This window comes from Elaeis guineensis, chromosome 3 (assembly GCF_000442705.2).
Source record: "Elaeis guineensis isolate ETL-2024a chromosome 3, EG11, whole genome shotgun sequence".
In the NCBI taxonomy this organism is placed as follows: domain Eukaryota; kingdom Viridiplantae; phylum Streptophyta; class Magnoliopsida; order Arecales; family Arecaceae; genus Elaeis; species Elaeis guineensis.
Window position 1 is genome coordinate 115,079,336 of NC_025995.2, and position 23,548 is coordinate 115,102,883.

The following is a 23,548-nucleotide window of genomic DNA, read 5'->3' on the forward strand; positions in this document are numbered from 1 at the left end:
GAGCTTACCTCATAAGCATGCCTAAAAATGCCCAGCCAAAACCCACAACCACTAAAAAGGGGTCGTATGGACTGTATGGAATATAATTCACTCTCTTGAGATCCACGAGAGGGGTTTTCCAATAGATTAGGTTCCACCAATGAAATCCCTTGTCCAGTTTTCTAAGAACCAAGTGTCACCAGTAGGGAATAAAAAGGTTGCATGGTTCTCCCAGGAGATACTTGTTACTCAAGTGGAGTTGATTAGTGGAAATCATATGTAACAGGTTCCAATCGCTACAGAACCCAAACACAAGAGGAATGCACTATGTTTCATGCGTTCTCAGCATATTCTTGTCTGCTGTAAATGCTGATTCAAGCTTGTACTATTTAAAATGAATAGAATAGTAAGTGGAACTCCAACTAAAATAAAAGATGCTAATGGCAAAAGCAGACCATTTGCCGCCTGTGTCAACAAATACACTCAAGTAATGACACTTTACCTGTTCATTATACTTCAAAAGGAGGTTATTATTCTAGCTGTGACCATTATAAATAGTCCTTGCATAATGCAAACCAATCTCAGGCGACATTGGCAGAATCATCTCTCTCGCTAGGCTCACAGAACCTATTCATCTCCAACACAAGTGTCCTCCAAACCTATCTTCTCAGAGTCTTTCTAGCAAAAATGGGAGACACGATCCATGTAGTAGTAGGAATAATGGGTATTTTCTCTTCCATTTTATTATTGATCAAAATAGTTAACAACGCCATGTTCTAGTGGCTTACCTCTCATTGGTTTTGCAGGGAATGCAGCTTCTCTGCTCCTTTATGCAGCACCCATGTACACAGATATATCTCAATTTCCTAAATAAAATAACAATTTAACACTGTTACTGAAGACCTTTCATGTTCTGTTTTCAGATTAACTTTTCAGAGGGTGATAAGGAAGAGGAGCACAGAAGAGTTCTCATGCATCCCATACATCATTGCTTTACTCAATTGCTTTTTATATACTTGGTATGGTCTGCCGGTAGTAAGCCATGGATGGGAGAACTTTCCTGTTGTCACCATTAACGGCTTAGGGATACTACTTGAAACCTCATTCATATTCATATATGGGTGGTTTGCAATGCCAGAACAAAAGGCAAGTTATACTGCATCCTTCTGTTATGTTCTTCCCTGCAGTTAATTTGTTTATGTTTGATGTTCATGCTACACGTTTTCCTACGTTAGATGCCAGAAAAATATGGAGGAAGAAACCTGCCTCCAATTTTGCCAAATATTTGATACTAATTAACGGATGTATTAGATACTTTAGTGTTTATGTGAATATACTGAATGCTTGTTTTCTTGCAGTTTAAATTATATACTTTTAGCTTAACAGACATAATAAATCCACGATTTACAGGGCATTCAGCATCTAGTTGTGAACAGATTGCATCAAATGTGAGAAAAGGAGGTACTTTATTTGCAGTTTGTCTTCCAAATAGTATCAAGATAGTCATACCAAACTATAGTTAATGGTGAATAATGAAAACAATTTGTACATGTAAAAGCATATATGCATATACATCTCAATGCATGTTCATAAAAGTGGCCTACAATCTACAAAATGTTTCTAAAACAAATTAAGAAATATTCCACATTATTTTTTACCTATGCGAGTAAATTGCTTCTGTAATGAAATGACCAGAGAATTTAATGAAGTGTCCTTAATAGAAAATTCTCTTGCAGTGTTAGAATAGGTATTCACATGTTCATCTTGACTAACCATCTGCTCAGAACCAGCTATATTTACATTAAATGTAGCTTCTTCTTTCCCTTTTCATGCATGTGTGATATTGTTTATCATCTTACTTTGCACCTGCCAATGCCAGAGCATCTGTTTGTTAGTATTACCATGAGATATAAGGTATACTCAAACTATTGTAGGCCGGTATTTCTTTTACATATCAGTATTGACACTGATTGCATGTTAATTTTTGTTATATGGTGCAGAAATTTGTTTCTTTGATGGTGGTGCCAGTGATAGTATTATTCACTATGACTGCACTTGTCTCAAGCTTTGTGTTACATGATCACCACCATCGAAAAGTGTTTGCTGGAAGTGTTGGGCTAGTGGCCTCCATGTCCATGTATTGTGCTCCACTAGTAGCAGTGGTGTGTTTTCTTTCCCATATATTTTGATTCACTTCATCTTCATCTTAACTAGCCTATGAGTATTTCAAAATTAAGTAGATAGTTTTTGCCAATGCTTAGTGAACATTTTCCTTTTCTTTGTCAATCAAACCAATTTGAACAAAATTTATAAAAGAATTCATGTTAAAAGTCTAATATTATCCTATTTTATCAAAATATAGTTCAGCTATGTAGGTTGCCTTTGCTAAACTTTACCGACTGAAGTTCATTCATCTTCTGGATTGTTCACTGCTGTTCAGGTGACCACCTGAAATGATGAACTCTCCTCAGAAAAAAGGTAGCATCTTGTAGGGTCCAGTATGTTGACAATGTACTTGGAGTTGTTTCCACCTTGGTTATGTTTACACGACTAGTTCCTTTCCAGATGGCATCTCAGTTTTCTGATAACCATAGGTTTTTTCTCAACCAACATGGTAAGCACACATGATAAGCAAGAAATCATTAAAATTTGCTTAAGAAATACTCAGTCTGGACTGAAGCTACTTGCCATTTTCTGAATGGATTATCATCTTGAGTTAACTATAAAATCTCTTAATATGCATGTATTAAGTCAAATTAGAAATAGCTTTAATTTTTTATCATTCATTGTGGTGAAGTGCATAGATTAATGATGGAGTAATATTGGAAGCAATTAATTAGGGAGTCAGAATTCGTGCATCAACATGGTATCACAGGAGCTTGCATGTTTGCACAGAAATGTTTTTCTTACATTTGCGGTGATCCAAAAAGGATATACATTGTAGGCCAATGCTTCCTTTTAATACCTTCTATTTTATATTATTATCTTTGAACCAATTCATGGAGATCCAGGCACAATTATTTAACTTGAAATGCCAAAATCATTTAAGAACAACATGCTTACCTTCAATTGCAGAAGCAAGTCATAAAGACCAAAAGTGTGGAGTTCATGCCCTTCTACCTATCATTCTTCACCTTCCTTTCCAGTTCTCTATGGCTGGCATATGGATTGTTAGGACGGGATCTTCTCCTTGCGGTCGGTAGCCTGAAACCATAATACCTTGATAGAAATCAGGCTTTAGTTGAATCAACTAAACTTTGAAATTTTTGTTGCAGGCACCTAATCTCTTGGGCTGCCCCATTGGCCTCCTTCAACTGGTACTCTATGGCATGTACAGAAAAAGCGATAAAGCTCCCACAGAACCAAACAAGAAGGATTTGGAAAAGAATGGAGCAAAATATACATCACAACTACAGGAGGTTAATGAAGACAAACTTGAAAATTGAAAAAGGAACTTTTATCCTTTTCCCAACCTAAACATGCATGGGCCTGTGTAACATTAGGACAAATAATGTGAGCTAGATGGATATGATTATGGCACTTGATAAGCCATCTTAATAACATTTACAAGTGTTTTGCTGTTCTTTCACTATTTCATAATCTTTCAAAGTTGAGAACCTCTATACTCTATCAGTCTATCGAGATAAGAAAAGAAATGTCCATGCTCTAAGGTCAAAGCTGAAATTTGTTGATGATGAAGACGTAGTAATCCTATAGTCCCTGTCATCAATTTAATACACATCTAGCAGCCAATTGATAGTCTTCTCTAGAAAGGAGCCAAACTTGGTTTCAAAATGTTGGCCTAAGTAACAATATCTCAAAAACCCCAAAGCAAAATGGTCGAAATGAGAAGCAAATTGCGCATATTCCACAGAACGAGAATAGGCCATCAATCAGTAACTAAATAAGAAGAAAACCAGAGCTATTTTCTTTCTTTTGAAAAGGTGGATTGGCATCGTTTGTGAGATTTAACCGGCAAAGGATAGAGTAGTTAGACATTAAGAGAAAGATATGCTTGTCTACAAGGGTGGATGAAAAAAACTTGCATATGTAAGGGACATAGAAGAAGTAGACATTAACTAAAAAGGTCTGTCCCATACCTATGGAGCTTTAGGGATTAAAATATCAGCCCTCAAAGAGTTGGTCTTCAATTTCATACCAAAGCAACCTTAAGCAAGAGAAATCCTAAAGAGAAGTGAAAAGGAGGCATAACTTATTCATTCCGCACTTAAGCATGTGAAAGAAAAGGAACAACCATCTAAGGTTCCTCCAAACTTCGAAAAAGACCAGCCACTTAGAAAACAAGGCAAAATATGATATTGGAAATTGCCTTCATCCATGGGACATATATATAAGCCGAAAGGTCGAGAAAACAGTTCCTAACCCTAAAATGAAGGTCCATGCTAGAAGTCCAAGCTCAATATGTATTTCAACAAACCAAAGAAGTCCCTTGATATTTGCGTGAATCATCCATAAATGACTTATACAGTGGCCATCAACTAGTTCAAGATCATAGCAATTTTATTCACGAATACGCTGCTGCAAATTAAAGTGTTCTAAGTGGAAAATAATTTGGAAATCTCCATCAGCCCATATGTCATGAGAGTGGTTAGCTAACTGTTAGGATTTGACGCCTCGAGATTCAGCCCACAGCGAGGTTCGCGGCGAAAAACGGAGTCCAACGAGACCAAGATCACCTGAAACGGAGCTCGGATGGAGGAGATACGAGCTTATGAAGTCGGCACGAGAATCGAGACGGCGGAGGACCGCCGGCGACCGGCGGCGGGTGGCAGCGGCGCGGCCGCAGGCGGTGGCGCGCGGGACGCGCGACCCAGGCCGGCGCGGGACGCGCGACCCAGGCCCGCGCGGTGGGGGCCCGGGGCCCAGGCGGGCGCGCAGCCCAGGCCCGCGCGTGCGGGCCGGCCCAGGCCAGCGGGCTGCTGGCCCCCTTGCCCCGGTCCACCGTGGACCGGGTGGTCCACGGCGCGGTCTTTGGACCGCGTGGGCGTTTCCCACGCGTTTCTCGTGGTCCACGGCACTATTCCGTGGACCGGAGCGCGATCGGAGGGCCCAGATGATTTTCGGTCTTCATCCGACGATCCAGGGGGTTTTTTGGCTTTGTTTAGGATTCCTAATCCGTGTCTAACAAAGTTTAACCTACCTTTAAGCCTTTAAAAGGCCTGAGACGCACAGAGAATGTGGTGCGGTTTGGTTTCTCGCCGCCGTACGAACCAGAGGAGAGAGAGGCTAGGGTGCTGTAGGCTCCTGGACAGCGGTCACCAGGCTCTTCAGGGGTTCAGGGGGGTCTCCAAGAGAGAGAGAGCTTTTGTGAGGGAAACTTTATGTGAGAGAGAATTGGGTGTACAAGGGTTGAGGGTGAGGTCTCCTCTTGTAAAATTTTCTTTTCATAGTGAAGTTTGCATGCCCCGTGGAGGCGAGCCCTTTTGTGGCTGATCTACGTATTTTGATTGTTTTTCCTTTTGTTTTGTTTCTTCTTTCTTCCTGCTGCATCGCGTGGTACTGAAAGGATCTTGGGAGGTGGTGTCCTGGCCAGACATCCACTCAACACTAACCAAGAAGCATAACACTTCATGATCACTGAACTTAAAATTATAAATAAATTCATCTTTAAAAAGCAACGTCCACTTATCTGCAACACAAACCACAACTTAAAATAGTAATCATTAATGTAATATAAATAAAAATGCAAAATGACTAGCAATAATAATATCTCATTTCGAAATCGCATTCCATTCCATTACAAAAGCAGATCTGAAGATCCCTATTTGACCTATTCTACAAAAACATCACTGGTGCACCTATTTATAATATTCATGAAAAGAACTGATGGTGCAATAGAATTAAGAAATTCCTTTTAATAACACTGAGAGATCAGCTTCAACCATCATGTCACCCTTAGAAATCATTTGTATGATCATGTTAAATCTAAAAAAGAAGGTTATAAACTGAACCAATCAGAACCAAAAAAAAAAAGTCAACATGAGAATAGGGAGAAAAAGAAACCAAGAAGATGGAGTAAGTTGTCAAACCACGAGCAGCAGTTGGATCTCATTCTTTGCCCAAATTTCCTCCAAAATAATCCGTTCAAATTATCCGGAATTAACCTGAACTTCCGAAAGCAGACCGCCTCCTCCATGATCGTGAAAACAGCACGAAATCACTTCTGTGCATTAGGAAATGCTGGTTTACAAGGATGTCTCCAATCTTGAATTCGCGTCGGATCACACCTTCCATGAGAGTAATGGTTGATCCGAGATGGGTTCTCTCCTTCTGTTGTCGCAGAGAACTAGGTTCTTGGCGATCGATAGGGTTTTGTTTCCGGAGTGGTGAAATAATAGGAGAGGCGAAATGGGTTCTCGGAAGATGAAAGATGCCAGCAGATCAGTGAGAAACATATGTATCCAAGAAGAGAAAGAAATGGAGGGTTGGGACCTCCAAACGCCTCCGTACTGCATGCACCGGGCGCAATTGGACCGAGCAAATCCTAGATAACACGCCACGCCACCTTTTGTATCGCGCATATGTTTCTAGATTTGCCTTGGTTTACTTGCGACTGGTGCACGCAATAATTTCTCCCGGCAAATCTCCGGCTATTTTTAGACCATCTCTTGGCTTCGGAGAGAAATTACCGTTTTCCTTATCCAAAAATAAAAAAAAAAAAAAAAAAAAAAGGAAATTACCGTTTTCTTGACGGCGTAACGGGTCTTTCGCCGTTCAAATATCAAAAGCGGTAGGCCGATTACCTATTTTCTCAAACAAAAGATATTCCGTAAACCCAAGCACATATTGGCCCACGTGTTACATGTACTTAAAATATTTAACAGGTTAGTTAATTATCGATTTGCGAAAAAAGATCAGATTTTTTTTTTTCTTTGCATGACAGTACATATTTGAAAGATTTTGATGAATCTTAATCATGGATCGAAGTACAAGAGGGGTTTCTACCAAAAAAAAAAAAAAATACAAAAGGGGCAATATCTAAAAATATATGTTTCAGATATTCCAAATATAAATTTTGGATGTTCTCCAATGAAGCGTCGTCATTCTGTAAATATATATCATCCATCCTGTATTTAAATCCAAGTACAGAAGTATCTACGGAATTTTAAACATTTAATGCTCTGCAAAAAAAAAAAATCCAATCTTTTCCGTGCACAATTAATGATTGAATGAATTTTTTGTACAAAGTTCAGCTAAAGATGCAACAATTGAAAGCAAAAGCATCGTCCAATAGAAATGTAAAAAGAATTGGGGAAAAAGGAACTTGAATTATCAAGGATTTTTCCTGTTCGGTTCTCAAGTTACCAAATTGATCGAGGACTATTTAATCTTTCACAGGTTTTTATTTTTCTTTTTAAATTTTTGGATTAAATGATCTGAAATTCAGAAAATAAAATTAATATAATTTTAATTTATATTTTTTTTCAATTATAATTATTTTATAATATTTAAATAATAAATTCGTAATCGATTCAATTCGATCTTTTTTATCTATCCAATCTACAGTCTTACTTGACCTAATCTGATCCGAAACAGATACAATATCGATATAGATATGAGATTTTTAATTTTAGATGGATACAAATATATTAGCTGACCTGACTCATATTCTATCAATTGCCACCCCTACTCAAAGTTTAAAATTATGTCTAATCCAGTGATACACATGAAACCATCAGAATTGCGACACACTGTAATCACTCTAACTGACACTTGATCAATACTCATGAAGAAATATATAATGAAGTAAATAGTTAATCAGGAAAGCAATCACATACGCATACTGGGAGATTTCTTGTCACCAGTCTCTACTTTGCATAAACCATAAAGGGAGACAAACGGACGGTACCAGCATAGACTGTTAGACAAAAACAATAGATACATAGAGGAGTGCCATGATTTATTCTAATGCTGGGAGACTTGTAACTTTTATAAAGTTTGAGACGCCATCCGATGTGATCCTTCTCTGGTATGCTGCTGAATGTCATCGAGCTCCGCAATACGAATGCAAGACAAAAGAAGACCGTGAACTCCACAATGTGCAGTGTAACCTCTAAGGTGGCGAAGGAGAAGGCGAAGATGGAGGTTTAAAATCTGGATACTGCACGCATAAACGAAATGCAGAAAATATAAGTCACAATGCCAACCAATTAGTCACAGAACCATTTCTGATTAAGCAATCAGAAATCTATAACAGCATGGCAGGCTGCATGTTTCAAACTCTGGGATCATCTATACATACCAACTCCCATCACCAGTTCATGATTCTATTCTTTCTTTCTTTGTGTTGCATAAATTTCTAAGAAATTATAAAAAGAATGAAAATAAGATGCCTAGCAATTTTTACATCAAAAAAAAAAAAGGATGCCTAGCAATTTTTTTAGTCTCAGTGCTCTCTTTCATACTTTTTTCTTTATAAATTCCAGCTTCACATTCTGAGTGGTTATTTAGATTTCTAATCACCCTCCATGAGTGAATTAGGTTTGTGTTTTTTTTTTTTTGACATCTTCGAATATAATTTTGTGCACTAACTGTTACATGTGGATGGATAAAACATTTTATTTTGTTGAATATGTGGAAATATGTGTGTGATTAAAAGTGTGCAAGGAAATGAAGTAACATGCAAGGATCGAGATTTACGTATGGGTATGGCGAGAGAGGTCTCGGCATTACTGGAATTGATTCTTCCCTAACTTCTGCTTTGGGAACTGAGTTAACTGTTGGCGAACGTTCGGTCGAGGCTGCTTCTTTCATCTCAGTTTTTGTTCCTGGAACAACATCAGCTTTCTGAACTGGAATGGAAGAAGTAGAAGTATCTGGATTTCCTTCTATTGGTGCTGGTAGACTAGCCTTCACACTACTAGGAGCCGGTAGAAGAGCCTTGCCAATCATCTATTATCCAGGAGAAGGCATATATTATTGACCATAACATACAAGTAGCAACTCTCATTTTCTGAATTTAGGAAGCCTTTTTAGTTATAACCTTGAAAAGGATCCAGCAATCTCAATCCAAAATTGGTCTTATATTTATTATTCTCACAGAAGGTCTTTGATATTACATTTAAAACTCTGGAAGTTTCTAAAAAAATTATTCCCGTTGATTCACGGAAAATGACATCAGCTTTTCAAAAACACACCTTGCGCCCATGTTAGTCAAAAGATAGTATGGTCTACAATGCCATTCTATGCCAAGTATTAGCTGCAGTTGCATGTGAAGTTATTTAATCCATCAGTTGCTAGGAAACATGTTTTTTCTTTTTATTAAGACTATTACATAGGAAAACGTACATATTTTCTTATATAGACTATTTTGGATAGCTGGCGATAATGCATGTTTTGAACCTAATTACATATCCATTGCTTAGATAAAATCAATAATTGTGTTCTCTAAACATAACAAATAAAAACAAGACTTGTTTTACCATATTACTAAAAACAAAGGAAACTATATCAAATAAATTAAGGAAAATATCCATCACAATAATAACATAGCAATAAAGTTCAGTTCTTTAAGCTTTAACTTTATTTGCACTCATCCCTATTGATGTTATTCCATCCAGTTCCCAATGATGCCTTAGCATCATACATATCATATGGTAAGAAAACCACGAGGATGGTGTGACCTTGACAGAATGCTGACTTTTTTTTTTTTTTTGGTTACAGTAAGGCCTTGAAAGTTGTCCGTACAAAATGCAGGGAGGAAAAAGTAGCTCAACCAAACAATTAGCAGCTTCAGTTAAGGTTTAAATTTCTAAAAATTTAACAAAATATATTTCTTTTAACTTCTAATTAAGGGGAAAAAAGCTGAACCATTAAAAATCAATATTTTTTCTTATTTCCAATTATAAAATGCAAGAAAATCAACTGTTTTATTGATTTTTTTTTCATGTATTTAAAACCATCTTACTGTAAGTATATTTTCCCCCATGTAAACAGAAAGATACAGATCACGTTCAGAGATGTAAGGGGATCAAGGAGCGCACAAAGCATATATACGCCTTAGATATTTGTTGTAATTTTTCATTATATCTTCCCGAATATCAATGTTGTTTATACCTTTTATATGTCCTGAAGGAAAATATGAATCTATATATGCTTGCACATACCTAGAAATTAAGACCTAGTGAGACTCCATAATGACTTCACCAATACAGCCTTACAAAAATGTTTGTCTTTTTCGAGATGGACATAGATTTTTTTTTTTTTTCCTTCCAGTTCATCAGTGTAGCATACAGAAAGAGTTATGCACATGCATGAGTAGTCCTTGCATGTGGAAAACTATGTCACCATTTTATTTTTCTAACATGTTATCCAAAATGCTTCTTATATTCAAGATGGTGCATACCTTTATCTCATCAACAAGCTCTTTGGGAGCAACTTTGGTGTTCAAGAACTCATCAGCTTGTTGGAGAGTTACCTTCCGGTCCTGTCAGCGGAACAAACAAACATGAAATACCAACCATTACAGATCATTCTTGATTTTTAAAAGAGGACAGATTGTCAACTGTCAGATACTAACTTCTGCAAACAAGAGTTTCTTGGTAACAAACTGAATAAGAGCAGCAGACCCTAAAAGCTGGAGTACCGTTTCTATCTGCAGCAGCAAAATATGTTATAATTGCGCACAAGATTCTAGGAAGGTTTCTCCCAAAAACAAGCATAATGTAGTAGAAAATACAACACACCTCTGTAAAGGCAAGTAGACCTATCCCAGTAGCAGCTGCTATTCCAAGACTAACAGGCAGACTGTCTGAACTCTCCTGTACACAGTTGGGATCACATACATTGCAATATAAGCATCCATATTTTTCAGATTTTTAAATTGCAGGTTCTGCATCTTTCTGCTCAAACTGCTGGTGTAAATGTATATTAAAGAAAAAGGCAAAATTCATATTCTTAAAAGAAAAAAAGGATGAGAAAATAAATTCAATGCATGGACAAAAATACACAGACTGGAAATATACACACATAAAAGCGCAAGTTAGCCTACTTACCCCAAGTGCACTACCAATTGCATCACTTAAATCACCAAAATCAACATTCAGCGCCTTCTTAGGAGGTGACCATGGAAGTCCACTTCTCTGCAATGTAGAAATTTACACTAGTAAAATTGCTAATGATAACATGTCGATAAAAGTTACAATTATTCACTAAAGAAATTACAGATAAAGGAAATAATGACCATCCATCCTCGAGTTCCCTCTGCACCATCTTTTATTGCATAAGCAGCCTTGAACCCGTTAGCTGTAACCAGCTCCGCAACCAGTTTAGAATTACCATCAAACCTGGTCTTATTCAAACATTCATATGGTCATTTTAGCTTTGGAAATATTAGCAATCAAAGTACACAGAAGCAAGGGATTTTATGTCATATATTTAGTATTAGTGGACGTATGACATGAGGGACGAGTATAATGACAGATCCACAATGGTCTAGGAAACAAAGGTCGCTTACTAACTGCATATTGTTGATATGCAGATGGTAAATCAAACAAGATGATTATTTCGCTGCAAATTTTGACTAGAAGGGTGATCCTCGTTCTAATGTCAACTTTGTTATATCAACTAATAATGCCTAGGCTGAGGGTCTAGTTTTTCATTAAAAATTCACCAACATAGAAAAAAAGATCTTGTCCATTAATACAGGATTGTTTCACAGGAAACAGGAAGATTCATATATACACCTTTATCTATTATTTCCATAAGAAAATGGCATTGTCTGTAGAGAACCCTACTAAGATGGCACAGAAATTTTTAAATGAATCTGTAATTTAAGAGTACGTTGAGGCAGTGTATATCTTTGTAAGAGGTGGGCTGTTTAACTTCAGCAGGGGGAAAAGAGTTAAAAGTCAATTGATTTTGCATGACTACAGTACAAGCATTCTATGCATCATAGCTGCATCTTAGATTGCAGTAGAGAATACGATTTTCTTTTGGTTTTGGACCATTTAGACTATTACATCCATGGACTGACTGCTCTCAAGACTCTGGGCAATTTTCTACTTTGTCAAATGGTACAGGACTCTCCTTTCATTGTTCAAACAAAGTTCATGACATCATTCAGTTTTGCACACCCCAACTTGATGAATATTTCCTTAGCTTCAGGATAGTAGCATGTGCATTAATAGATATGCAATTGGGAGGATCCAGTTCCAATTAGTTTTGACACAGTTCCAAATGGGAGCATACAAAATCCAACCTGGACTCTGTAACCATTCATGTCTAGACCTCATCTCTGGCCTGATCCAGTTCGTAGGCAGGTTATATATTATCAAAATTCTGGATCCCATAACCCAATCAGGTCAGTCCAAGGTTATGCAAGAACCTTAGCTGAATAAGCTATATAAATCCCTTGACCCTTGTTACATGGGCTACCCAATAGATGCATATCAAATACCAAGGTATTTGTCATGATTGATTTTCTTCAAATGCTAGGGATACAAGAGTGGGGTATTGAGAATGCTTCAAAACTAATTCAGAGTACCATATCAAGGATTTTTATACATAAAACATTGTATCCTCCCTCCTTGTTTCTCCAGGCATCTGATCTGATGACTTTATTGCATTCTATTAGGCAGCTGCTACTGACTCATGAGAACTACTCTAAATCTTGTGTCTAAATAATGAAAAAACTACGAAAGTCATTTTCTTAAAACCATACCAACCACACACATAAACAATGAAGAATCGATCTAAACATTTCTAGATCTGTAACACTAATAAATTTAACAATTAAAGAACCTTAAGTAAGAGCTATGGCAGCATTCTTGAATAATAAAATAGGAACTGAATCATTTGCGACCAAACAGCAAGCAGGTTCGTGCTCTTACTTGTCAAGAACGAACAATGTGGTATTCCCAGGGTCCTTAAATTTCAAAGCCAACTTCTTCAAGAACCCTGGCTTGTCATTTCCTCTATACGTGATCGACACCGCCTTCTTCTTCAAACCTCGGACATCCGGTTTGCCCACCTCCTTAAGGTCCCTCCCTTCTCTTATATCAAGCAGCTGGGCATCGACATCATCCGATAGCTTCGCGTAAGCAGTCCTCGCAGACTCCACCCCCCAAGGCTTCGGCTTCTGCAAAATCCGTGACAGAACCAGCGGCACCGCCAGCACCGCAACTCCGCCGCCGACAACCAGAGGATTCTCCGTCCCAAATTTTACAATCCCATCAAGAAACTGGCCGATATCAAAATCGGCGGAGACTCCGAAAGAGGATCCGCTCTGGCCCAGAGCTTCCTCGTAGGTCAAAGCCTTCGCCAGGCCACCGGCGCTCGGTGCCGCGGAGAGAGCGGCTAAACCCCCGGCAAAACCTCGGGAAAGAAGCTCGGACAAGGAAAAGGGTGGGTGGGCATTGGAGGTGGAAGGCTTTGTGAGTCTAAATCGGAAGAACTTTTTCGATTCCGCTCTCCTTTCAGAAAAGCCGACGGTCCCGTGGAGCGAGACTGGTGTTAGGCCTGCGGCGTTGAGGACCTCCATGGCATAATTCCTCGCTGGCGTCGAGAATTTTGGAGAGGATTTGGAAGAGGGGATTCAAGAAATCGATGGAAACGCATTGGTTTCCATAGAGATTGATACGTGTTGGAGTCGTATTTTTTCTCTTCTTTCGAAAGCTCTGGAGCTGAGAGATTGGGAGGAGGAGAGGATCGTGGGTTGGATGGTGGAGAGTTGCCGTTTTGGTTGCCGTGTGGGAGGAGGGGATGGGATGGCGTGGAAAGAGACATAGGAGACTGCCAATGGCGGCCCGCCAAGTGGAACTTTTAGGATGAGATGGTGGTGGAATTTCTTCCCATGGCTTTTGTGCGGATGGAAATGCTCGGGGAGGTTTTGATGTGGAGGCTCCATTGTAGCGTTTTGCCCTGGATTTTTTCTTTTAGGATGGTCGTGTAGTACGTACTGCAGTCTCTCTGCTAGTACATGGATAACTTACGTGGATAACGAGGCTTTTATCTTTTAACTTGAATTTTTATTTTATTTTATTTTATTTTTTTTAATGCTGATGGATGACTATATCTTAAAGATTTAGTTAAAAAAAAATATCTCACGATGAAAATGAAAAAAATAAACTAGTGAAAATTTTCTGTTTAAGTTTACAATTAAAAATATTTCTCCAATTTAATTTCACTCAAAAATAGCTTCCTAATTAACATAAATAATCAAATTACTTTTGCAGTTATAAATCAACACTAAAATAATACGACGATATTAAAAAATAATACTATTTTATTGTAATGTAATACTATCTTATTGTAAAATAATACTGCCTTATTATGATGTAAGAGTATTACAAAATAATATTTTCTTATTATAATACAGTACTGTCTTATTATAAAATAGTATTACCTTATTGTAATATCATACTATTATAAAATAGTACTGCTGTATTATAAAATAATACTGTGATATTAAAAAATAGTACTGTCTTATTATAAATCAGTACTGCGTTACGTATTATAAAATAATACTGCGATATTAGAAAACAGTACTGTCTTATTATAAGTCAGTACTGTATTATTATAAAATAATATTGTTTTATTATATAACCCTACGAGGATATAAGGATATAACGGTTATTTCAACTAGAAATGAAAAGTTACTTTTAATTTATATTTGAAGAATAATTATTTTTAATTTAAACTCAAGTAAAAAGCTACTTTTAATTTGAAATATAAAATAAAAATTTTTATCTAATTTATTGAAATGAAAATATAAATATAATTATATAGATGTCATTCCATGGGACCACGGGAGACGATCATTACAATCTAGATTTTATATATTATAAAAAAATTAATTAAATGATGATATATACAGTAAATCATATAAAATTTATTTTATGGACACTTATGACTTGTCTTTTATTTTATTTATAATATTTTATTTTCTAACTCTCGTGAATGCATGCTTTCTCGTTTAATTTAAATTATCCTATCTATCTACACGTTCGCATGTATATATATATATATATATATATATATATATAAACGCGCGCACATGCATGCATATGTACATAAGGGGACCACAGGTCAGATCTAGTTGTCCTGCAGAGTCCCGATTGTGCATGGATTTAGGTGAGGTGATTCACATGAGATATCGAATATCTCATCGCGTGGGCAAACGACCTGCGTTTCTGATGTTTGTAGGACTCTACATGCTAAACCATGTCCTAAGAGCATGACGTATTCTTTTACTTCGAGAAACCTGGATGGCACTTCGTCTCACTTATCATTGTTAAACCAAAAAAAAAAAAAGCATGTCCTAAGAGCATGCCTTGCATTCTTTTTTTTTTTTTTTTTAAAGAACAATCTAATTTTACCAAAAAAAGAAAAAAAAAAATTCTAAGCAAATGTTATACTCGAAATACTTGTTTCTCCTATTTAAGGCTTTCATCTTGTGCATAAATCATGAGTGCTCAAAGACTTCCGCATTTTTGTATGACCGACGGTGAGAGATACTATAGCTTATCTGCCCTGGTGAATTTTTTTGTTCGTACTCTGATTCGTTGGTTGTTTGGTATAAATATGCGTACAACTGTGAAAAATGGATACACCGTGAGTTGTACTAGGGAATCCAATGCCAATGAATCACATCCCCTGGTCGTCGCATATCGTACAAGGTGCCAAATATATCATGCGGGAATTGTTGGTGGTGTCCTCACGCAATCCAACGTGGATCAGGGTTGGCTGCAGTTGTAGCCATTTGCAAGAAAAGGCCATCTTGATCAGTATCTCACAACACCTAATCAATCTCATTTACCCAAGCCAAATAGTTATCCTGATCAGTTGCCTTTTCCAATTAAGCCAAGTGTTTGGTGGCCATAATTTGGCCGTCTAGATTTTTTGAGGAACATTGTTGCAATTTAGTCGAAAAGATGAAGAACAAAATAGTACGATAGGAAGGCTGATTGATTAAAACGGGCACCGATGAATGGAGAAGCAGAATATTGTGATGCTTGGCCTATCCACAAAGATGCAAAGTTGAAATAATTCAACTAGATGTACTCCTCCCATTGCTATAAAGCTACGTACCAACATAGATTGAAGCAATCCAAGGAGCGAAAGAAGTCCTTCCATCGTTGCCTCTATCGGCATGGCTTCCCTCCAACTAAAGAAGCCTATCCTGGAATCCGCAAATTGCCAACATGATGATCACACTACTGCCCAAAAACACCAAGAGGCAGATGCCAAGCGAGGAGTGATCGTGGAGAGTGAGAAACATCAGACTGAATTCTGTTCACATGGGTCAGAATCGCTGCAACGTGGAAAACAAACCATTGCCGCTGGGAAGACAAAAGAGAGAGGCAAGAAAGAAGCAAGGAAGGAGCTGCATGCTGCGACATATGATGGTTCTAACATGGTAGCACTGAAGCCCAAGAAAGCTGGGAATAAGATTAAGGAAGAGAAGAAAAACGAGGAGGAGAAGAAGAAGAGCAAGAGAAAGAGCAGGGATGACAGCAGCAGCAGCAGTAGTGAAAGTGAGGATGATGTTTGCAGCAAGAAGGTATGAGTGTTCGGTAGATTCTGAAATATATTTTCTAATGTAATATGTGGTGAATGTTCTCAATGACTTTTTGATTTTTGTTTCTCTATTGCATTGCAGAAGGGAGGGAAGGAGAAGAAGAATAAGTAGAGATAAAGTGGTCTAGTATTGTAATGTGGAGAATAAAAGTCCAATGCCACAGGACTGACATGATTGCAACACCTCTTACCAAGGATCAGTCTGTTTAGTATCTTCACCACATGCATTTGACTATATATGAAAATCTCTAGTGCTGTTGTGTGCCCTTTGACATAGTCTTCTTCTTCTTCTTCTTCTTGAAGTGGTTAAGAGGAGGGCAAAAACTCCCAACCGATTGTTTAAAAGTTACTAAAAAAAAAAATACAAGAGGAGGGGGATTCAGGAAGAAAAGAAGATGGAGGAGAGATACAGATAGTGTAGAAGGGAAAGGAGAGGTAAGGGGGGATAGACTAAAGAGTGTAGTTACAGAGTGCTCCATACTCCATCAAAACTCTTCCGAGATTTGGGATCACGAGCTGGTCAAAAGCTAAATGGAGGGGTTCTCCTTCATAAGATCTCATGCATGCATAGACGTCTGCTTGATTAATAGATGGGAGGTAGATGTTTGTGAATCAAGTCATAATGCATAAATTTAGCCAATCAAGATGTTAGTATACCAAAGAAAGGCTGTTAAGATGTTCATTTGATGGTAAAAGATCTGGGTTTCCTTCTTATTAGCATGAAATCCAATGAATATCCTGTCATATCCAAGATATTTTTGAGTTTTGACGAGGGAAAGCTTTAATGTTGCCACCATATAGGACAGGATTTTTAGATCACCTCCAAAATTAATGAACATAGCTGGAGCCTTACCAAATTTATTATGAAGATTGCTTGTCCTTGCGTCATGCCTTTGATAATTTGGAGAATTTCCAATAGTTCATGGATGACTTAACCAGGTAATCGGAATTTCTTAAGACAGATACTATGAAAAATTTATTTATTCAAAGTGTTAGGATTTGACACCTCAAGATTCAGTCCATATTGAGCCCACAGCAAGGTTCGCGACGAAAAACAGAATTCAACGAGACCAAGATCACTCAAAACGGAGCTCGAATGGAAAAGATACGAGCTTTTGAAATCGGCACGAGATCCGAGACGACAGAGGATGGCCGGCGGAGCGGCGGCGGCGGACAATCAAGATAGAGATCAACAACTTTGATAGTAAAAGCAATTACTTCTTGCGGCAGACAAGGATGAAGGACATACTCATCCAACAGGGATTGATCGATGCTCTCTTGTGCGATGAGAAGCCGACCACCATGGAGGTGCGGGATTAGAAATGGCTACAGATGCAGGCAGTGAGCACCATCCATATGTACCTGACGGATGAGGTGGTGATCAATGTGCTGAGCGAGACTTTTCCGACAGTGCTGTGGTCGAAGCTCGAGGAGTTGTACATGGCAAAGTCTCTTACCAACATTCTTTTCCTCTGGAGACAATTCTACCAACTGTGGATGACTGAGGGACAGAGCGTGCAGGAGCATCTCAGCCACTTCCAGAAGATCCTCACCGACCTCTTCAGTATTGGTGAGAATGTTGAGGAGAAGATCAGGGTGCTGATTTTGCTGGCGTCGCTTCCTCCTTCATACGAGTCCTTGGTGACTGCTCTTCTAGTGGAGAAGAGCACTATTAAAATGGACGAGGTCACTGCGGCGATACTCCAGAACGAGGTTCTCAGGAGGGAGAATCCAGCTTCGAGCTTAGATGGCGGTAGCTCAACTTTGGTGGCTTCTGGAGGAGCAAGAAGCGATAGACGGAGCGACAGGAGATCGCAAGGAGGGCGGTCCAAGTCCAGAAGGGACTTGAGCAAAATCAGGTGTTACCGATGTAAGGAGTTGGAGCATCTAGCTAGAGATTGCCCTCAACTCAAAAATCGGACGGTGGCTGCTATAGCGATGGCCGGCAATGATTCAGATGGAGATGTCTTGGAGATATCTGACGAGGTATCTACTTCTTTCCAGCAGTGGATATTAGATTCTGCATGCCCCTATCATGTATGTTGCAGAGAGGAGCAGTTTGACTCCCTAGAGAACAGTGAAGGCACTGTATATCTGCCGGATGGATCGAGCTGTGGATCAGAGGTATTGGGACGGTCAGCTGGAGGACACATGACAGTGCAGTGAGGAGATTGAGGGAGGTCCGATACATATCCGATTTCAGATTGAATCTTATCTCACTTAACAGACTGGATTCGAGAGACTACAAGATAGTAGCTGGTGGAAGAATCCTGAGAGTGCTACGCAGCGATAGGATTGTGTTGGAGGGGAAGAAGGGGAGCAGAGGACATTATTATCTGACAGGAAGTCCAGTGTGAGGTGGAGCTTCGGGAGCGAGGTGGAGCTCCAGATGGAGGCGGATCGGGCACGAGACAAGAGACTCGGGAGGACGAGAGGCGACGTCGCAAGGTGAGATTCCTATTGCCGTAGGACGATGCCTCGAGTAGGTCTCAGGTCAGGAGGAGCACAGCATACGACGGAAATGGGATCGAGCAGCTTGGCTCGACTCTCATATTTGCCCATCCATGATCAGTAGGCGATTGCCCTAGGGCATGGGGGCGAGGAGATCTAGAAGCTTTCAGAGTTTGGAGAAGATCGAATATCAAGTCGAGATGAAGATTGTTAGGATTTGATGTCTCGAGATTCAGCCCACATTAAGCCCACAGTAAGGTTCGCGATGAAAAATGGAGTCCAAAAAAATCATGATCACCCAAAACAGAGCTCAGACGGAAAAGATACGAGCTTTTGAAGTCGGCACGAGATCCGAAGCGGCGAAGGATCGCCGGCAGCCGGTCGGCAGAGCGGCGGCAGCGCGCGGCCCAGGTGGGGCCAATGCCCGGGACGCGCGACCCAGGCGCGCAGCCCAGGCGGGCGGGCGGCTCAGCCCGTGCGCGGGCTGGCCTAGGCCCAGGTGCCTTGCCTGGGCCTGTATCCCGGTCCACCGTGGATCGGGCAGTCCACGACTGGGTCTGTGGACCACGTGGGTGTTTCCCACGCGTTTCTCGTGGTCCACGGTACTATTCCGTAGATCGATCGCTATCGGACAGTCTAGGGAGTTTCCGGTGATGATCTAACGATTTGGGGCCTTAATTGGGTTTGATTAGAACTCTTAAACCTAATCTAATTGAGTTTTAACCCTATAAAAGGGTCTGAACAATGAAGAAGGACGGTGTGGTCTTCTGGTGATTCGATTTTGCTGAGGACGCGTCGTACGGAGCCGTACAGAATCCGAGAGAAGAAAGAGAGGCTAAGATCGCTGAGAGAGAAGGAGCAGGAGGCTCCTGGACAGCGAACGCCAGACACTTCAGAGATTCAGAGGGTCTTTCAAGAGAGAGAGCTTTTATGAGGAAAACTTCTAGTGAGAGAGAAATTGGGTGTACGAAGGTTAAGGGTGAGATCTCCTCTTGTAAAATTTTTTTCATAGTGAAGTTTGTATGTCTCGTGGAGACGAGATTTTTTGTGGCTGATCCACGTATTTTGATTATTTTTATTTTATTTTTTTTTTCTTCCTGCTGTATCGTGTGGTACTGAAAAGATCTTGGAAGATGATGTTCTGGTCAGAAATTCATCCAATACAAAGGTCAAGAAGAAGCCGACAGAAGTGAAATTAAGGAATGCAACATGCAACAACCAGTACTGCTGAGTTTGTAAAATAGGTTAGAATGACCTGGGATCTATCCTGTACTCATCTCGATCTCGGCCAACATCCAGTGATGGAGTAGGGGATGAAACAAATAGATAGACCAAGCCGAGAGAGTTAGAAGGTTTACTCACACGAGCTGATAAGGTGCAATAACTTGCATGCATGTGTCATCCTGTTCGTGAAGTAGTGCGGAAAAAATTAATACCACCTGAAATGGCTCACATTAGGCCTTGCGTGTGTAGCATGCGAACAAGTGAATGGTGGATGACTGGTCATGCAATGGATTAGCGTGAGTAACGTGCAGTTTCTTTGAGCCGTGGATTGCATTTTAAGACTTGTCCCATCTTCCAATAATAGATTATGAATTGGTTGTGAATTTCTAACTGGCCACGAATTTGAGTGATCACTAAATTGTTGGAAGCTGGAAAAATCCCCGCGCTTTTGGAGCTTAGGAATGTGAGCACCGATGTAGCACAATAACCATAACTTTAAGCATGTTTAATCCCAACTGCCGACTCGACCTGCATTATCAACAATGTTTTTTCTTTTATTTTTTTCCCTGAGGAGTACGCGGACAGGTGTAATTTGAAAAGACGAATTGACGTGGCAATAAATCACCATAACTCATTTTGAGATATGTTTGGTTGGAAGAAAATAAGTTATAAAATAAAAATAAAAATAAATAATTTTTATTCTAATAATTTGATTAAAAAAAATTTCAAATCTATTCCAATTTCTAGAGGCAGAGAAATACCCTCGTCCTTCGAAACAAAATTTTTATTTTTTTAATATTTAAATTTTATTTTAATTCTAAATACGAATCAAAATATATTGAAAGATATCACTATATTTGATTTTTATTCCAACCCAATCTGATTTTGATTCTAATTTCAGTTGTAAATCAAACCCACACAAAAAAAATAAAATAAAATAAAATAATCAAATTATTCATAAGATAGAAGAACGAGAACTGGCAGCTGAAGGCCATGATCGACGTGGGTCTCAAGGAAGTTACCCTCGGAAGGCTCCCATTGGCCGTTGCAGATGATGATGCTATTACAAACCAAACAGCGAAGCTGCTAATTTGCTCAACTGCAGGAGCCCCATCCACGAAGCCACGTAGCGATACCCCGCCGCTTCCCTACGCGAACAACCGCTCCATCCGCCGCACCCCACCTCTACCTCTCTCTCCCTTCTCCCCACCTTCTCCATCTCTCTCCCCTAATTCCGCTAAAGCAAAAGGAAAGGAAGATATCCGACCAAATAGCAATTTCGGTTTCAGCCAGTACTGGAATCCCGGCCTCATGGTGAAGCTCGCCACGGCTCGAGAGAGCCGGACGTACGGCCCGCGCCCGGCCCGCAACCGGTGGGAGTACATCAACGCCGGCCTCTACCTCTTCGCCGCCATCCTCCTCGTCGGCGGCTTCTTGGCGCAGCTCTCCCCGACCCGACTCAGTGCCAAGTCAGGGCTCGCAGTCGTCCTCATCGGACTCGTGCTGGTCACCTTGGTGAACGCCCACGATCTCGTCGCCCACATGGCCGGAATCGACTACTGCTTCGCCCTAATGGAGTTCGATATCCAGTTACCTCTCGTGGAGTTCGCGGTCCCACTGTTGAACATTTTGGGGTCCATCCTCGCCTTCGTAGGCGTTCTCTTCTTCCTCATTCAGGTTTGTGTTCGACCTTTTGAACCACTAGAGTAGAGGCACTTTGGGTCATCAAATCTACGTACTTGTTACTGGGAGAAAGATGGGTTTACCTTGGATACATGAGAAGCACATTTGGAGTTCTATTGATGTTGTGCAGACTCACCAAGAGTTGTTATGATGTGATGGACATTGCAGGCAGAGAGAGGGTATAGTTACAGGCTAGAAAAGCATGCTCTGAACGCGTTGGTCGCTGGGCCCGCGTGCTGGGCCCTCGGTTCGATCCACAATGAGTGCCAGATCTACGAGAGATCTGGTGTCCTTGTCCAGATCCTGCAAAAGATCGTTCAGGTTCCCTTCCTTATGGGAAGCTTGTTCTTCTTGGTGGGCGGTGTTGTCAATAGGAATGATATCTACGGCTCAATACATACAAACTTTAAGATTCTGGTGAGTTTTCCATTGAATTCAGCAGCACTGGATCCATTTTTTTCTCATCTCCATTCCATTGAATTCAGTAATATTGGATTCATAGAAAGCTCGATGGCCGAAGTTCTTACAAAGTCGAAACCTGTGGGCTATAAGATTATTCTTAGCATGAAACTAGCTTCGGTTTATATAACTCTATGCAGGGAAGGAGATGGATTTGGTTGTCTCTATCCGGAAGCTTGCTGTTTTTGATTGGGGGGCTACTGAATTTGGTGAAGGTTTTCAAGATGCAGCAGATGGATGGGATGGGGCTTGAGAAGCTACGAGGTGGGGCACAGGAGAGGTTAGGGAGAGAAAGGGAGGGTCAGGTTCCCCTCATCTTGGAAGATGGTAGGAGAAGGAAACTCGATGAGGACAAGCGAGCGGTATCTGAAGACAGTAGAAGAAGGAAGCAGAGCGATGAAGTGACGCAGGCGCTTGAAGACAGAATGAGAAGGGAGCAGAGCGAGGAAGGGATGCAAGTTTCTGAAGACAGTAGAAGGACGACGAGTGAGGAAGCAAGGCAGGTGCCTGCTTCAATGCCAGTTCCCAGTCCCACACCATACAAGGATGTTCTGGTTGGCAGCCGAACTTAGAGAATTCATAAGTTTTAATCAGTTTTCCCTGTCATGACGTGGCATTGGTTCTTCTGTTTTTGTGTTTGTGTAGTTGGAAGAATGTTTTTTTTGTCCTTTCCCCCCTCACCTTGTTTTCTCTTCTTTTCCACTTCCACTTCAAGAGATTCAATGAGAGTATCTGGCTTTGATAAATTGAGATATGCTGCTTTGAGACACTGACAATAGCTGCAGCATAGAGTTTGAACGAAGTTTTTTCCTCTATGGAATCTAGACTAGTTAGTTTGATGTGATCAACAAGGCTAATTTATTAGGCTAGTTCATACGATGTTCGTATTTAAATGGTGGCTAATACCTATGCAACTTTGCTATGGTGAAATTTTAAGTCCATTTATGAGGCTTGATGATTACATGCTCAATTCCTGGAATATCGCATGCAAAAATAAAAAAAAAAAAAAAGCCAAGTCCATTCCAATCAACACAAGATACATCCCAACTTGAACACCAACATGCCAAGAGCAGCTACCATAAGGTTCTTCAGAAAATGACCACTTGTACTCTAATCCAAAGATAAGGGGAAAAAAAAAATTCCGCAGATCCTCTCAGATGAACAAGAAGAAAATCTTTAAAAAATGAACTTTTTTCTTCATAACTAGAAAAAT

At 39.9% G+C, this 23,548-nt stretch overlaps 4 protein-coding genes across 5 annotated transcripts; 3 read left to right on the plus strand and 1 right to left on the minus strand.

The window, feature by feature from the left end:
• The first annotated feature begins 442 nt into the window (after nt 1-442).
• LOC105040718 (bidirectional sugar transporter SWEET3b) lies at nt 443-3,571 on the plus strand. 2 transcript variants are annotated; one of them, XM_010917374.4, is made up of 6 exons: nt 456-703; nt 786-822; nt 903-1,125; nt 1,980-2,141; nt 3,055-3,174; nt 3,255-3,571. In XM_010917374.4, exons 1-6 carry the CDS (start codon nt 667-669, stop codon nt 3,423-3,425), a joined length of 750 nt encoding a protein of 249 aa, XP_010915676.1. In that variant the 5' UTR covers nt 456-666; the 3' UTR covers nt 3,426-3,571. The 2 variants fall into 2 exon arrangements, with proteins under 2 accessions (XP_073110637.1, XP_010915676.1); XM_073254536.1 differs by lacking the exon at nt 3,055-3,174 and having other exon boundaries at nt 443-703.
• Nucleotides 3,572-7,713: 4,142 nt separating this feature from the next.
• Nucleotides 7,714-13,653, minus strand: LOC105040716 (rhodanese-like domain-containing protein 4, chloroplastic). The gene is made up of 8 exons (XM_010917373.4): nt 12,831-13,653; nt 11,183-11,285; nt 10,995-11,081; nt 10,686-10,760; nt 10,520-10,594; nt 10,346-10,426; nt 8,641-8,892; nt 7,714-8,101 (listed from the first exon to the last, which is right to left on the minus strand). Exons 1-8 carry the CDS (start codon nt 13,478-13,480, stop codon nt 8,054-8,056), a joined length of 1,371 nt encoding a protein of 456 aa, XP_010915675.1. The 5' UTR covers nt 13,481-13,653; the 3' UTR covers nt 7,714-8,053.
• Nucleotides 13,654-16,037: 2,384 nt separating this feature from the next.
• On the plus strand, nt 16,038-16,790 carry LOC105040715 (uncharacterized). The gene is made up of 2 exons (XM_010917372.4): nt 16,038-16,501; nt 16,601-16,790. The coding sequence occupies exons 1-2, from the start codon at nt 16,091-16,093 to the stop codon at nt 16,628-16,630; spliced, it is 441 nt and encodes a 146-aa protein (XP_010915674.1). The 5' UTR covers nt 16,038-16,090; the 3' UTR covers nt 16,631-16,790.
• A 4,520-nt stretch (nt 16,791-21,310) lies between these two features.
• LOC105040713 (uncharacterized) lies at nt 21,311-23,104 on the plus strand. Its single transcript, XM_010917371.4, has 3 exons — nt 21,311-21,870; nt 22,045-22,293; nt 22,476-23,104. The coding sequence occupies exons 1-3, from the start codon at nt 21,505-21,507 to the stop codon at nt 22,905-22,907; spliced, it is 1,047 nt and encodes a 348-aa protein (XP_010915673.1). The 5' UTR covers nt 21,311-21,504; the 3' UTR covers nt 22,908-23,104.
• Nucleotides 23,105-23,548: the final 444 nt, after the last annotated feature.